Here is a 15,210-nt window from a genome sequence, read left to right as displayed (position 1 = left end):
AAGTAAGAATTAGTCAGTAAAAATTAATTTATGATGTGATGACTAAGAATATGTTTTATTTTAGGAATAAACATTGATTGAGTTAGTCTAAGAGTCAGTAAGAATAATGAAATTACAGTATGAGTGATTGAGAAAGAGCATAAATTAATGAATTGCACATATATAACCGTAAGGTTTGAGCCTAAACAAAAATTTCTTTTCAGTGTGCATTTTACTGTTAAAAATATTAACAGAACTTGCTCTGTTTCTCCTTAAAATGGTTGTTTACATGCATGTTTGAAATGATTGAGACATTTTATTGTTTTAGCTAGTTAGCCAAAAAGCCAACCATTATGATATCCTTTGTTTAGCCCTTTGAGCTTAAGTCCTTTCCGTCCTTAATACCTGTTATCTTAATTAGCCACTCCATATACACATCTACCTTAAATAAGATTGGATTATAGAAAGTTCATGGTAGGGTGTAAACATGAGTACTTTATCATGTAATTCACAGTGGTGAAAAAGGAGGTTAGGTGAATGGAGCAAAAGCAAAAGTTGAAAATGGTGAAAAAAAAAATTATTGCTTCTATGCAAAAAAAATTGTTGAAAGAAAATGAAAAAGAAAAGTATTGGGGGTTGAAAAAGAAAAGCACAGAAAAAGAAAAATACAAAAGGGCTGAAAAAAAAAGGAGGAAAGAAGGGAGAAAAAGGATTAATCGTTTGAGTGTTTACACTTTACTATGATCTTTCTGTGTTCCAATGTTTTAACTAATTTTCTCTTATTTATCCTACCTTTAGTCAAGCCCCATTACAAACTGAATAAAGACCTCTTGATCTTTTGTGCATGTAAACTAACTGTGGAAAGTGAGAATATTATCAAGCTTTATGAAAGTATTGATACAGTGAAAGTTTGATTGAAACACTTACCATTAGACAGATGAGTAATGAGTGACTTGATATATCCAGTGAGAGATGTGTTAAAATTCAGTTTTTATGTTTTATTGATAGAACTCATGCTTTGATTTTATAACTTGCTTACTTTCAATACTGCGTAGTTAAATGTTTGTTCTTAATAATCTTGTTATTTTCTACCTAAATCTGATCATTTTTAAATTGATATACTGTCTAGTCTTATATTAAGCATGCTTACATTATTCCATGTTATTAATTTAATTCATTTCTGAGGACAGCAATGAGTAAATCTGGGAATGATTTGATAAGTGTCTAAGACACTATGTTTTTAAGGTTAAATATAGTTCAAATAATAATTAATATGATTAAAAATATAGTGTTAGTTAATAAAATCTAAAGATATTAAAATACCAACAACTGGATAAGATTCAATCTCTTTTCAGTTTGTTTCTGGTCTAAAATAACAAATTGCAATAAAAAAGGATAAATGCAGTTGCAAAGGATAAGGATCAAGAAAAATAAAGAATTAATCAAAATTAATCCTCAGCGAGCCTAGTCCAAATTAAAAAAGCCCATTTTTATTTCTATAAAAAAGCACGTTAGGGCTCATTCCATTCATTCTTGGATTGGGGGAAAGACGAGGCAGAGGAGCGCATTTAGAAGGCAGAGGAGCGCATTGTTCTTGTTTTCCTGACTATGTCAGGCTAATTTTCTTTAAGTAGTTAGGGCGAGACGGAATCAATGGGTTCTTGAACGTTATTTGCTTCTCTTATGATTTATATTCTTTATTTAAGTTATGCAATTAATCTGTTTAAAATTTTTAGTCTTGTTTATGATCTGGCCAATCTTGAATGAGCATTAGATCGTGCATGACAATAGGGATGTTGGTGTATCGATTCCGATTGATTGATTGTTGGAATTTGTATGATCTAGGGATAGACTTATGAATTCTATAACCGTAGGTTCTTGCGTTAATGCTTATTTTATGAAAAAGTACTAAGGGATTAGGCTTTGGAGTGAAGTAAATGATTTGATTACCAAGGGATTGAGATTTGATCAAATATAAAAAGAACTGTTAATAACTTGATCTTGAATATAATCATAAAAATGGATAGATTCGTTAGGAAACCATTGGGAAAGTCGAGTCCTAGCTACGTTCTATTTATTAAAAACTTAAAACCAATTTCTAGTTTTATTAATTCTGAATTTAGTTTCTAAATTATTGAAAACTAAAAATAAGTTTAAAAATTCCGTTTTAATTTAATTAAAATATTCTTATGAAATCCTTTCACAATCGATCCAACTTTAGTTAAATAAGTAAATTATTGCTTGATCATCAGTCCTCGTGGGATCGATAACTTTTCTTATCACTTTATTACTTGTACGATCGGTGCATTTGTCGAAGTTGCAACACACACCGAGACCTCTTTCTCCTAGAAAGCTCCACCAAACATTTACATTGCCAAATTAGTTTGTTAGATCTTCTGTATACTTCTAAGTTCTATGAAAGTGATTGATGAATGATGATATATAAAATAATTTTAGTTAATACTTGAGTTATTAATAGATGATTTGTTGATCGCAGAAATTAAGTTGGAAGATATCGCTCAATAAATCTGAAGAGAATGCACATCGGGAATTAAGTCCACTTACCAGCCACCGGTATTTGAATATTTGAGCACTCACAAGTTATTTATTCGGATTTCAACGGCATATGTTAGAAAACAATATATATAAAAAGTTATCATTCAACATATTAAGATGCTGGGTTGAATTGATTTTTTTATATGTTATCAAAATTTCAGTGACCATAAAATAATTTGATTTTTATTGCCCTCATTTTATAGTGAAATTAAAATAAATATAAAGTAAAATAAAAAAATAGACATATATAATATTTATACTTCCAGTTCAAAGGACTCTTGTGTAAATATGTGTATTAGAGAATAATATACGCCGTTAAAATAACCTTCACATGACACCTTAAGATTTTTAAAGTTGAATTAATTCTTTACAACATATTGAGAATTTGTAATTTTCAAAATTCCCCATCATTAACTCACCCATACTAATTTTCAAAATTAATGTATTTTCTTTTTTTTGTTAAAACTTGTAACATGTTTTGATTTTAGAATGATAACATTTTTCTCTAAATAAATATTTTCCTAATTAAATAATACAATCTATTAACAAATCAATCTCAAAGACCTGCCTGCGAGTTAATCTTGTAATTCTACGGATGAAAATATTCTGATTAAAAACAAAAATCAAGCTCAAAGCATACAAAAATTTCCCTAAAATATATTTGTATCAAATACACAGTTTTCTCACAAATGATACATATACACACGAATCATTTTCTCACATCCATTTTTTTATACATATAATTACTGTTGTTATTATTATTATTACTAATTATTTAATTCGTGTCTATTCGCCAATATTAATAATATCTCTTGTAGTTACTTTAATAATTACATTATTGTCTTTTACTATTTATATTATGTTTTTGCAGTATATCGGATTCGTGTGGTAAGTGAATAGACTGAATAGTTGTTTGTTTTGTCCAAAGTTCAAACATTTCGGCTCCCCGGTACCTAGAAGAAAGCGACTTTTATAATTGCTTTGCACGTAATCGCACATGGTATTTTAATAATGTTCTCAAATGACTTTGTTGGAGTTTGTGATAAAATATTAGTTACTTGTTAGTCTGGATACATATATTACTTAATTATTTTAATTAATAGAAAATTTTACTTAATAAATATGATTACATTAAACAAAACAAAACAACAATATTATTTTTAAATTTTAACTTTCACAATAAAAATACTTTTAGCCGTGATAGTATCTAACAAATTAATCAAATTTGTGCTTATTTTAATTGTATGCATTTTATAACATAAGAGAGATTATATTTATTATTATTTTTTCTTATCATATTTTATTACCAACTTTGTTATCGTTGGATCAAAATTAAATTAATAACTTTTACTTGATATAATTTTATAATCATTAATTTATTTTGATCTAATAATAACAAAATTAATAATAAAAGGTGATAAAAAAATGTTAGTAAGTATAAACTATCTCTTGTAATATTAAATCAACATCAGTTTGGAATCATTTTACATCTGTATTAATGACAACTCTCAATCAATATTATTATGGAAAAGATTATTATCACCTATTAGCCACGGTTTGAATCGCGGAAAGGGAGGGGGTGGGACTTGGGAAGGTGTGTGCGTGGAACTTGCCTTACGAAATTAGCCACAGTTTGAATCGCGGAAAATTTTAATTCAAAATAGATTCCTAACTTAATATCTTGCGAGTTGCGACACTCGGTAGTCCCGGCAAAAAAATTGAAATAATGTAATTAATTAAAATAATTACGCATTTAATGCTGTTTTGTTAAAAATTATACATCTGTTGCACAATGAGATGCCCATGTGACGTCCAAAGAGGGCGTCTCATATGCAACCTATATATACCCCACTTTCCTTTTTTCACTCCTTACTCATTTACCTCTCCAACCTCTCTCTAACCTCTCTCTAACCGCGGTTCATAGCGAAGCTCTGCCAACGTAGGTAAGGTCATAATACCTCATATGTAACTAACATTTAAATTACAGTGCTAGTTAGTAATACATGTTAAGATTGATTGTATATTAGAGACTTGGAACATTAGGATAGTCACTTAGAAATTTTGTGTCATGCTATGAATGTTGTAATGATATAGTAATATTATTATTACGTAGTTATTATTATTACTGATTTTTAATTATGTATTAGGGTTTAGCATATTAATTAGTGATTTATAAATAGTGTTAGAGACTTTGTAAATTTCGTATGTATGATGTTATTAATGCGGGAGTGCACAACTTTGTAGTTAGTTAAGGATAATGGCTGAGTCATCATCTTCTTCAGGATCTGATTCGGATGTAGAGCCCACCGATCCCAGCATGTGGATCATACTTGGACCCTACAGGTGGGAGGTCCTTCGTCAGAGGACGCAGAAAGGTCATATTTCACAGTGAGTGTGGAATACTGAGCATGTAAGAAAGATTAAGACGAGGCGTGAGAAGCCACAAGGGGGCCCACCTACCGGTGTTATTCCACAGGTTGTGGAAGAGTACCTCAGACAGGCGGGTTTCATACATGTTGCCAGGATGCAACATATCCAGGTATGTTATTTATGTCGTTTTGTATTTATGTAATTAAATAATGTATTTATCACCTTGTCACACCCTTGTCGTGATCTCAGTGTTATATTGGTTGTCTTGAAGACTTAACTTCTGCCGAATTCTCTGATGCAATTCGCCAATGGTTGTGTTGCGTTGGATACGTGTCGGCCTTTTTTCACCTTCGAATATGACACCTCGTCGACCTTCTACCTTCCTACCATTGTAATATAACACAACACGAACAGAATCAGGATTTGAGCTCATTTTTAAATAGAATTACAACTAAAATTCAAATACTAAATTAAAGATAAAGGAATGTTGGTGGAGAAGAGAGATATGAAGAGTGAGAGAAGAGGTGTGAATTGAATGGAGGGGGTGAGGAAATATATAGAGCACACATGTGACGCAAGTTCTGGGCGTCACATGTGACGCCCCATTGGGGCGTCTCTCCCATGGATAAGACGCCCCAATGGGGCGTCACATGTGACGCCCAAAACTGGCGTCACATTGTGCAGTAGATGTGTAATTTTTTTCGAAATAACATTAAATGCGTAATTATTTTATTTAAATGCAATATTTTAATTTTTCTGTCCGGTAGTCCCTTCTAAGGACTAAGGGGTGTGTGATACTAGTCCCGCTTAGATAAGGTGCGGGATTCGTCGCATTAGATTGATTTATTTATTTTTAAAAATACATTATTTGAAATTACTTTTTTAATAAAAATGCATTAATTTAAGGGATTTATTAGTATCAAGTAACAGGAAAACAAAATTTTATTTCTACACACTCATTCAAAAGCGGAACCCACCAGGCGAGAGGAAAAAAAAGGTAACTCACTTATCAATGTGAGGGTAAGAGACAATGTGATTTTACTGTTACATGACATAAATAAAATCCTTAATTTAATGGATACCTATGCTTTAAATTTTTTGAAGAAATGATTTGAAAATAAATAAATTTTAAAGCTTTTTCGAAATAATCAGATTTATAGATTACAAAATCATAAATAAAATAAGTTATTGATAAATTAAAGTTCTGAACTAATATTATTCTAATTTTTTTTATAAACGAAACAAAAACTTTATTTTATAAATTTGATTTTATCTTTAGAAGTGTAAATTGTAAATTAAGATAACTCTTTTTTTCTTCCCCGACTTTTTTACTTTCTAATGATAGTAGAGAATCACGTATCTTTGAATCTATTAGATTTTTTTAATCAATTAATCCAGTTGACAATTTTAATTTTAAAAATCATACAGGCATGAAAAATGGCATTATTTTTTATATATAAGGAATCTGCTAGTCGTCGCAAATAACTCCGTGTGACTATGATCTTTCTTAACTTATGAACCTAACAAAAATGACAATCAAAGTATCCGCCAAAATTATCTTATATAAAAAGGGAAAATGTTAGAAAACATTTTTATAATATTTTTGTTATTGCATGAAATTCGAGTTCCATTCAATGACTTGATCAACACATTTTTATTCGTGAGATTCACATGAAATTTTATATTAAAATAAAAAATATTAAAATAGAGTATTTGACAAAATGTATTACTTGAATTTCTCTTGTATAAAAATCACATTAGATGCAAGCAGTAATTCAATTGTCATGCTTAATGTTAATGGATCGCGTTTATGAGTTTTTGTCGTCGACACTTAGCCTCTAACAAGTGCGAATAAAAGAGTTTGGCAATATATCTTACCAGAAAAAACAACTATTGTAAAATCAAACAAAAAAGTAGATAATACATTAATGATATAAATAAATTTATAAAGTTTATATCATTTTATATAAGGATCGTAATATTTCGGAATAATAATAATGGATAATAATATAAACCGTAAAATAATTGATTGAATACTTTATCCTGCTTTAACTAAGAAATAAAAGAAGAAAAGAAAATAATTTTACATTGAGCTGATGAGAATGTAGTGATTTGGAAAGCGAAAAGGGCCAAAAGCCCAAAAAGAAAAAGAAAACATTTAGGAAAGTATTTTATTTGACATTAAATATACATAAAATTATGTAAAACACATTAAAAATACATTTTTTTTTTTTTGATAACAAAATACATTTTTTTTTAAGTGTTGAGCTGATGGACGCAACGCAACCACGATTATATAAGTTCGTCACAAAATAATTGACATTTTTTGCGATGCACAAACTAATTGATTCAAAACATAAAAGTTGGCCATCGGCCTCACTTTGTGTGGGTCCCGTTCTTAATGTCACACAAGAGAACATTTTCAGTGATATAATTGTATTCAATAGTGGATATAACTTTTATTATAAATTCTATATTTTTAAAATTATATAATAATAATGTTAAAGTTAATTTTTTATGAATCATATCGACACAAATGTTATACTTTTTATCTGGATAAATATTATATAAATACAAGGCCTAAACTAAAAGCCTTTACTACTAAGAAAGCTCATAGTCAACAAAGACACCTCTATAACAGCAAGCTCATGGCAGCCATCAAGCTACACAATATTAATGGCCTTATCTCATCAAGCTCCTCAACATTAAACATGGCAGCTCTATTACTTAGCCTCCAAGACAAAGCAAACCTGATCACTAAGTAACATCTCCCAAGCTGCTCATCACTTTACTATAAATACATACCTATTAACACAAAGGTACATATCTTCTCCTGCATAATAAAACCTGCTTGAACCATAACTGACTTGAGCGTCGGAGTGTCTTGCAGGTATACCCCCATCTCGTTCCATAGAAGACCCATGGGATAAAGCAGTCCAACTGCAAGATGCTCTGACCCAAGACGGTTCCAAGCTGTGCAGAGGTAGATCACATGATCGGCCCAGTTGTAAAAACTTGTTCTGATCATTGGCGCATAAGGATCCTCTAAGCAAAAGGATCCCTCATAAGGATCCTCCAATTAAAAGGATCCCTCATAAGGATCCTCCGAGCAAAAGGATCCCTCATAAGGATCCTCCAATTACAAGGATCCCTTATAAGGATCCTCCAATTAAAAGGATCCCTCATAAGGATCCTCCATTTACAAAGGATCCCTCATAAGGATCCTCCAATCAAAAAGAGTGAACGGAAGGTAACACCTTAATTGGTTAAAACTTCCTCCAAAGTGCGACACTTATCGCTACATATTCAGCAACATTAAGCCCCAAAACATGCACATGCACAAGGTATGCCAACTTTATGAACTATGAATTGTATCAAAATGCAGGATCCAAATATACAGCTCTCAAGCACCATACAAAGTACAGACCATAGTTTCAGATAAAGGAACAAGCGCAATGAATTTTTCAGGTTGATAAACAGACAAATCATTCCGCAGACTTATACATCTCGCTCCTTATGCCTTTGGCATAAGCACCGAGCTGGGGTGCTTCTGATCTGAATAAATATTATACAAATACAAGGTCCAAACTAAAAGCCTTTACTACTAAGAAAACTCATAGTCAATGAAGGCTGCAAAACCTATCTCTCCAAGCTGCACAATATTTATGACAACAAAGACATCTCTATAACAGCAAGCTCATGGCAGCCATCAAGCTGCACAATATTAATGGTCTTATCTCATCAAGCTCCTCAACATTAAACATGACAGCTCTATTACTTAGCTTCCAAGACAAAGGAAACCTGATCACTAAGTAACATCTTCTAAGCTGCTCATCATTTTACTATAAATACATACCTATTAACACAAAGGTACATATCTTCTCCTGCATAATAAAACCTGCTTGAACCATAACTGACTTGAGCGTCGGAGTGTCTTGCAGGTACACCTCCATCTCGTTCCATAGAAGACTCATGGGATAAAGCTGCCCAACTGCAAGATGCTCTGACCCAAGACGGTTCCAGACTGTGTATAGAAATATCACATGATCAACCCAATTATAAAGAACAGATCACTTTTATTAGTGAAATATAAGTACTAGTATATTAGAATTTTTGTTTTTGTTTTTTTTTTCACGTGAGGGCATTAGCCCAAAGCATAAAGAACTATTAAGAAACTAAGCTAGAGGAAAAGCTACTTGAATCCTGGTTGAGGATATTAGATTTTTTCCACACACAAGAAGTAAACAAGAAATTTGATTCTTCGAGATGATGGGGCTGGTGTCTTAGTTTTTAACGTTTTGCATGCACTAATAGCCTGCTTATCAAAAACAAAAAAATGAAAAATGAAAATGAAAATAAAAAAGTCACAGTCTCCCTCCCAATGAAGGCACCCCCCTGAGACTGTAGACGTGGCGCGTCCTCATTCGCATACCAGTTTCTGCATTGACTGTTTATAGTTACGTACGCTCTAAAAAAATTTAACTCTTATGGGGAAATTCAATATTGTTAATATTATTAATTTAATCAATATTCAATAAATGAAAATTATGAGTATTCAGTTCAGTACAAGTGTATTTAGATGATTCAATATTTATTTCTTAAAAAATAATAAAAATATCTTTAAAGATATTTTGTCATCACGCAAGGAAGAGTAATGAATTGCAATTAAATGAATATGATAGGTGGTTGGAAAAAACAAAGATAAAAAAGGGACAGATATTTCAATTTGCAGTTTTAAAAAGACACTTCAAGCACTCGCGTGGGGTGCGAGGAGGCAACATGTTTGAAACAATAGATTTTATTTTATACAATTCAAATCTGAATTCACGGTGCGTAAGCTAAAATTTATCTAAATATAATATATTTAATAAAATAAGAGTTTATATTTTTATTTTTATTGTAGAGATTTTGTTCCTATCATTTTCATTTAAAAGTAAACGGGTCTATTAATATTTTATCTCTTTTTTTATAATAATTTTTATTTACTTTTATATAAGTGTAGTAGAAAATTTTATTTTTATAATAAAAGTAAAAATAATTTCCCGTAGAATAATGAATAAATTGTGTCTCAAAATATTTTTTATTATAAGCTATGATTTAAATAAAAGTAAAAAATCTACATAAAAATTCAAAAAAATATTTTGTTATTTGGTCAAATCAATTTATAAATGATAATAAAACCATGTTACTAGTCCGCGATTGGTGCGCGCGCGTGATATTAGTGCCCAATTCGGCACCCTTGTACCGATTGGATCTACCAATTCCCATTTCCGTGGGTAACCCTTCTTTCCCACTTGTCTTCGTGCTTCTCTCATTCCTCACTTTCTCCTTCATCATTTTTATTTTATTTTTGGGTTTTTTTTTCTTATTTTGGCTGATTTTTTTTTTCAGCATCCAATTATAAATATGTATTTATGTAAATATATAATTATAATCATAAAATTACTTTTATTTTTATTTTTATGTCAACAGATAATTTATGAAGGATGTTAGTAGATAATTTAAAAAAAAAGAGAATTTTTTTTTACAATTATAATTATTTATTTTTCAAAATATATAATTATTATCTATGGGATATGTTATAATTATTACCTTTTTTTTCTTACTACTTGTTACTACTAAATCTAAATTGCTGATTTTCGTCAATCTAACGATTATAATTTATTGGATTACATTTATTAATTAATTATTAATTCTAATAAATTATAACCGTTAGATTGACGGAAATCAACGATTTAAATTTGACAATAACAAGTAATAAGAAAAAAATAATAACTATAACTTCTCCTATTATCACTTGCCAAAAAAATTATTTTATAGTAACATAAAAAAATAGATTTTCCTTTATCTTTTGAATCTTTCCCATAACCAAAGATACTCTCCACGTTAAATTATTGAACCAATATTATTAATAATTCATCGTTCATATCCCTCGCTTATATTATTATTTCCTACCTAATATACATTTATTATTATTATTATTATTTTATTTTAATCCAATCTCCCATCCCTTTTGTCTTTATAAGGTCCACGTTCGTTGCACCTTTTATCTCCTCTCATCGTCTTCTTTCTCCTCCTCCTCTTCAATAGTTGCTCTTTCTCTTCAAAAAAAATCTAAAGAAAATGGGTTCGACTAGATCGTCCCTGGCCATGAATACGATGATCGTTCTCGTGTTCATGGTCTTCGCGACTTCGTTGGCGTTGGACATGTCGATCATCTCGTACGACAAGACCCACGCCGACAAGTCGAACTGGAGGACTGATGAGGAGGTCATGAACATGTACGAGGAGTGGTTGGTGAAACATGGCAAGGTGAACAACGCCCTCGGGGAGAAGGATAAGAGGTTCGAGATCTTCAAGGACAACCTCAGGTTCATCGACGAGCATAACGCTGAGAACCGGACCTACAAGCTGGGGCTGAACCGGTTCGCGGATATGACCAACGAGGAGTATAGGGCAAAGTTCCTGGGAACTAGGATTGACCCGAACCGGAGGATGGGCAAGTTGAGGACCAGGAGCAACCGTTACACTCCACGTGTCGGTGACAAATTGCCGGAATCCGTTGATTGGAGGAAGGAAGGTGCTGTTGTTGGAGTCAAAGACCAAGGAAGTTGCGGTAATCACTCTCACTATGTCTCAATTCCTACTTACTTTACTCTTTTTTTTAAAATAAAAATAAAAGTTATATTCTATTATTCCTTACTTTGTTAAATAATCATCTATCATTTTTTATTTTAAAATTAAACTCCTGCCAATAATTGTGCGTACTGTTTCATTTTCGGTGTTTTTATAGTCTTATCTGCGATTTGTTGTATTGCTGTTGCTTAACGATCCACATGATCTAACACTATCTGGAAAAAATTAATTATGTATGTATGAAAAATGTGTTTTTCTATCTTAGATCTGAAACTTATGAACAAGGTTTTCATTTTGAGACGCCCTTTTGTTTGTCCCTAGAATTACATAATTATTAGTTTCGATTTGACATGAAATTGTCTTGGTCTGGACCTTTTGGATCTATGAATTGAACTTTCACTTTAAAACTGGACTTGACTCCTATTTTTAAGGTGAGGCGTATGTAATTGCTTCATGTGGAACTGTGGAAGTTACCCAAAAAAATTTGATCGCTGTGGGGTTTGATTAATCAATATGTCATAAGCTTTTTCTTTGAATTTGAATATGTTATTTACGTTTCCAATATAATTTTTTTGTCCTGTAATTAAAGTCTTTATTTAAGACCAAATGATGGTAGCTCATTTCTCGCATGAGAGCTGAGTAGTGGGTGAGAGCATTTGTTCGATACATCCCGTACCATCTTTAGGAGGAATTTAAAGTCTTAATCCTGGACCTACCCAAACAGAATTGCCTCATATAGAGGATACTTGTGGTTTATCAAAAAAAAAGAAAAAAGAAAAGTCTTTTATTTAAGTTATGAAAGGTGTTGTTGGAAATTGGATACAGCCAAACAGGTATAAATGGACAGGGCCAACATGATGGCCCATATCTCTTATGCCTAACATCATCAGGATTCTTGGTGTGTGTTCGAATATTGTTAAGAAAGCACCTAGATATTCAAATGATTTGTGCCTACCTGCACTTTAGGCAGATTCTTCTGCACTCAAATGTGCTTAAAATATCAATCGCTAATTATGTAGTTATATGACTTACTTATTTACGTAGGTAATGATTTTTTATTTTTTTTTTGTTGGCTTACAAACTTTGCCTATCTTGTGAGAGTTAATAAACACTTTGTCTGAATTGTTTTAATTCAGGGAGCTGTTGGGCATTCTCAACAGTTGGTGCTGTGGAAGGAATAAATAAGATAGTGACAGGAGAGCTAATTGCTCTATCAGAACAAGAGCTGGTTGATTGTGATACATCATATAACGAAGGGTGCAATGGTGGACTTATGGACTACGCCTTTGAGTTCATCATCAACAATGGTGGCATTGATTCTGAGGAGGATTATCCCTACCTTGGGGTTGATGGTAGATGTGACCAATACCGGGTCAGTCACCTAGTCTTGAATACATGCTGATAATAAGTCCTTGTAAAAGATAGTTATTGTAAAGAACCATTTCAACCCAAAAACTTAAGCTGTTAGTGAGGCTACAATACATTAATGATTTTATATTTTTCTAACATGGCTCACTGGTTTTTGAGAGTGGACAATATACAGGCTCATTGGGCTTGTGATCATTGGTCGCAAAGGCTCTGATATCATATAAAGAACCAAATCAACCTAAAAGCTTAAGTTTCTGGGGGAGATTACATTAATGGTTTTATATTTCTTTAATAGTTACTTTCTCTAATTCTTATATTTGTTATTTTTGGGTTATCTTCCTTTTGTGCAGAAAAATGCTAAAGTTGTTTCAATTGATTCTTATGAAGATGTTTCTCCCTATGACGAGTTAGCTTTGAAAAAGGCTGTTGCTAGTCAGCCAGTGAGCGTTGCTATTGAAGGAGGTGGCAGGGAATTCCAGTTATACGTATCTGTAAGTTTCTAGATCAATTTCACTCGAACTAGGAAAGGTGTACCTATAATACTAGGAGAAATAGAATGTGAAGAGTCAAGGAAAGGCGTGCTTATAATATTAGAATTCGAGTGGGAAGTGTCAAAATTGGATTTGTATTGAAAGCATATATATTTGACAGAAACCAAGATACCATATATTGATTTTGGATGAAAATCATGTATGTGGCAAGTGGTTTGGCTCTTGGTTATCCTCCAAGTTACTTTCTATTGCCCATATTCTTTTTGTGTACTTTCTTTACCAAGATTAGGACTAGCCGTTGCATTGCTGAACTTTATTACTTAGTGTATTCTATCTATCTTTTGTCAGGGCTTATTTACGGGAAAATGTGGGACAGCATTAGACCATGGTGTTGTGGCTGTTGGGTATGGTACAGAACACGGTCATGATTATTGGATTGTGAGGAATTCATGGGGTGCTACCTGGGGAGAGGATGGCTATATCAAAATGGAACGTAATCTGGCCTCAAGCAGATCAGGCAAGTGTGGAATTGCAATTGAGCCATCCTATCCAGTTAAGGAGGGCCAAAATCCCCCGAACCCTGGACCATCACCCCCTTCACCTGTGACGCCACCATCTGTCTGTGACAATTACTACAGCTGTGCCGAGAGCACTACTTGTTGCTGTATCTTTGAGTATGGAAACGCTTGCTTTGAGTGGGGATGCTGTCCTCTTGAGGGTGCTACCTGCTGTGAAGACCACTACAGTTGCTGCCCTCATGACTATCCCATATGTAACGTTTATGCAGGAACCTGCCTGAGGGTATGAATGATTAACTGTCTAACTCCACCAAATCTTTTATTTGCTTTCATTTCATACTGGATTTTCACTTGGAACTAACAATTTGCTGTTATATGATTTTTTTTTTTGGTTAATGATGACTTCCCTTTGCATTCTAAGTTCTCACTCAATATTTTCATGTATTTATGAATTTTCTATCTCAGAGCAAGAACAACCCATTTGGAGTGAAGGCATTGAAGCGAACTCCAGCTAAACCTCACTGGGCTTTTGGAGGTAAGAACAAGATAAACAGTGCTTAAGTAATTAAGCCAATGTGTACGTGCTGAAGGAGCCGATGGGGAAATCAAGGATTAAGACGAAGGACTGAAACACTAGCTGATACTCTTTTCTTTTGCTTCATCATACAGCACGTAACATATAGATCTTCGCCATTATGATACAAACAGATACATTCTCTGTCAAATTTCAGTCAGACATAGACTCTGTAAATAGCGTTATATTTATGTTCTGTATTTTTATTCGGATTCCAAATGGCGAACATGTTTAATTATTGTAAGTTTCCAACTTCTGTACATTATGTGATCATGTAGCAATGCATGGATTTATCCCTTGTTCTCATGCTGCTTTATGTGCTTATTAGTATACGCTGGACATTCCCCCGCAGCGTGCTTTGTTGCTTTCTGTGTTCAGTCTAATTGTGTTACAAAAATAAGTGACAATAAAGATCCATTTTAAAATAGGGAAAAGTTCATAACACCCTTTTTTGGTTTACTCTTTTATCATTTAATATTTTTATGTTTTTTTTTTCTAAACAATTATTTTCCTATAATTTTTTTTCATCACAGCCCACCTTTAACAACGGGAGTAATTTAAATAACTTGCCCATTTTATCCTTTTATCTATGGGATGGAGGATCAAGGATGGCACAAGGGAATAATTGCCCGTCTCAACAACTATATTGAGTGGCGGTTATGCCATGGAACAATGTTAATAAAATCGAACCAGTCCAAACCCAGTAAATCAATCCGGG

At 32.5% G+C, this 15,210-nt stretch overlaps 1 protein-coding gene across 1 annotated transcript; it reads left to right on the top strand.

Annotated features, from left to right (window-relative positions):
• Window positions 1-10,958: 10,958 nt before the first annotated feature.
• LOC133300061 (cysteine proteinase mucunain) lies at window positions 10,959-14,865 on the top strand. The gene is made up of 5 exons (XM_061499552.1): window positions 10,959-11,521; window positions 12,678-12,913; window positions 13,260-13,400; window positions 13,749-14,201; window positions 14,384-14,865. Exons 1-5 carry the CDS (start codon window positions 11,029-11,031, stop codon window positions 14,477-14,479), a joined length of 1,419 nt encoding a protein of 472 aa, XP_061355536.1. The 5' UTR covers window positions 10,959-11,028; the 3' UTR covers window positions 14,480-14,865.
• Window positions 14,866-15,210: the final 345 nt, after the last annotated feature.

The sequence above is a fragment of the Gastrolobium bilobum genome, unplaced genomic scaffold (assembly GCF_033153095.1).
Source record: "Gastrolobium bilobum isolate Gb01-03AN ecotype WA unplaced genomic scaffold, APGP_CSIRO_Gbil_v1 utg57927, whole genome shotgun sequence".
Lineage (NCBI taxonomy): Eukaryota > Viridiplantae > Streptophyta > Magnoliopsida > Fabales > Fabaceae > Gastrolobium > Gastrolobium bilobum.
Note: the sequence above shows the minus strand (reverse complement) of the source record. Positions and strands in the feature narration are given on the sequence as shown.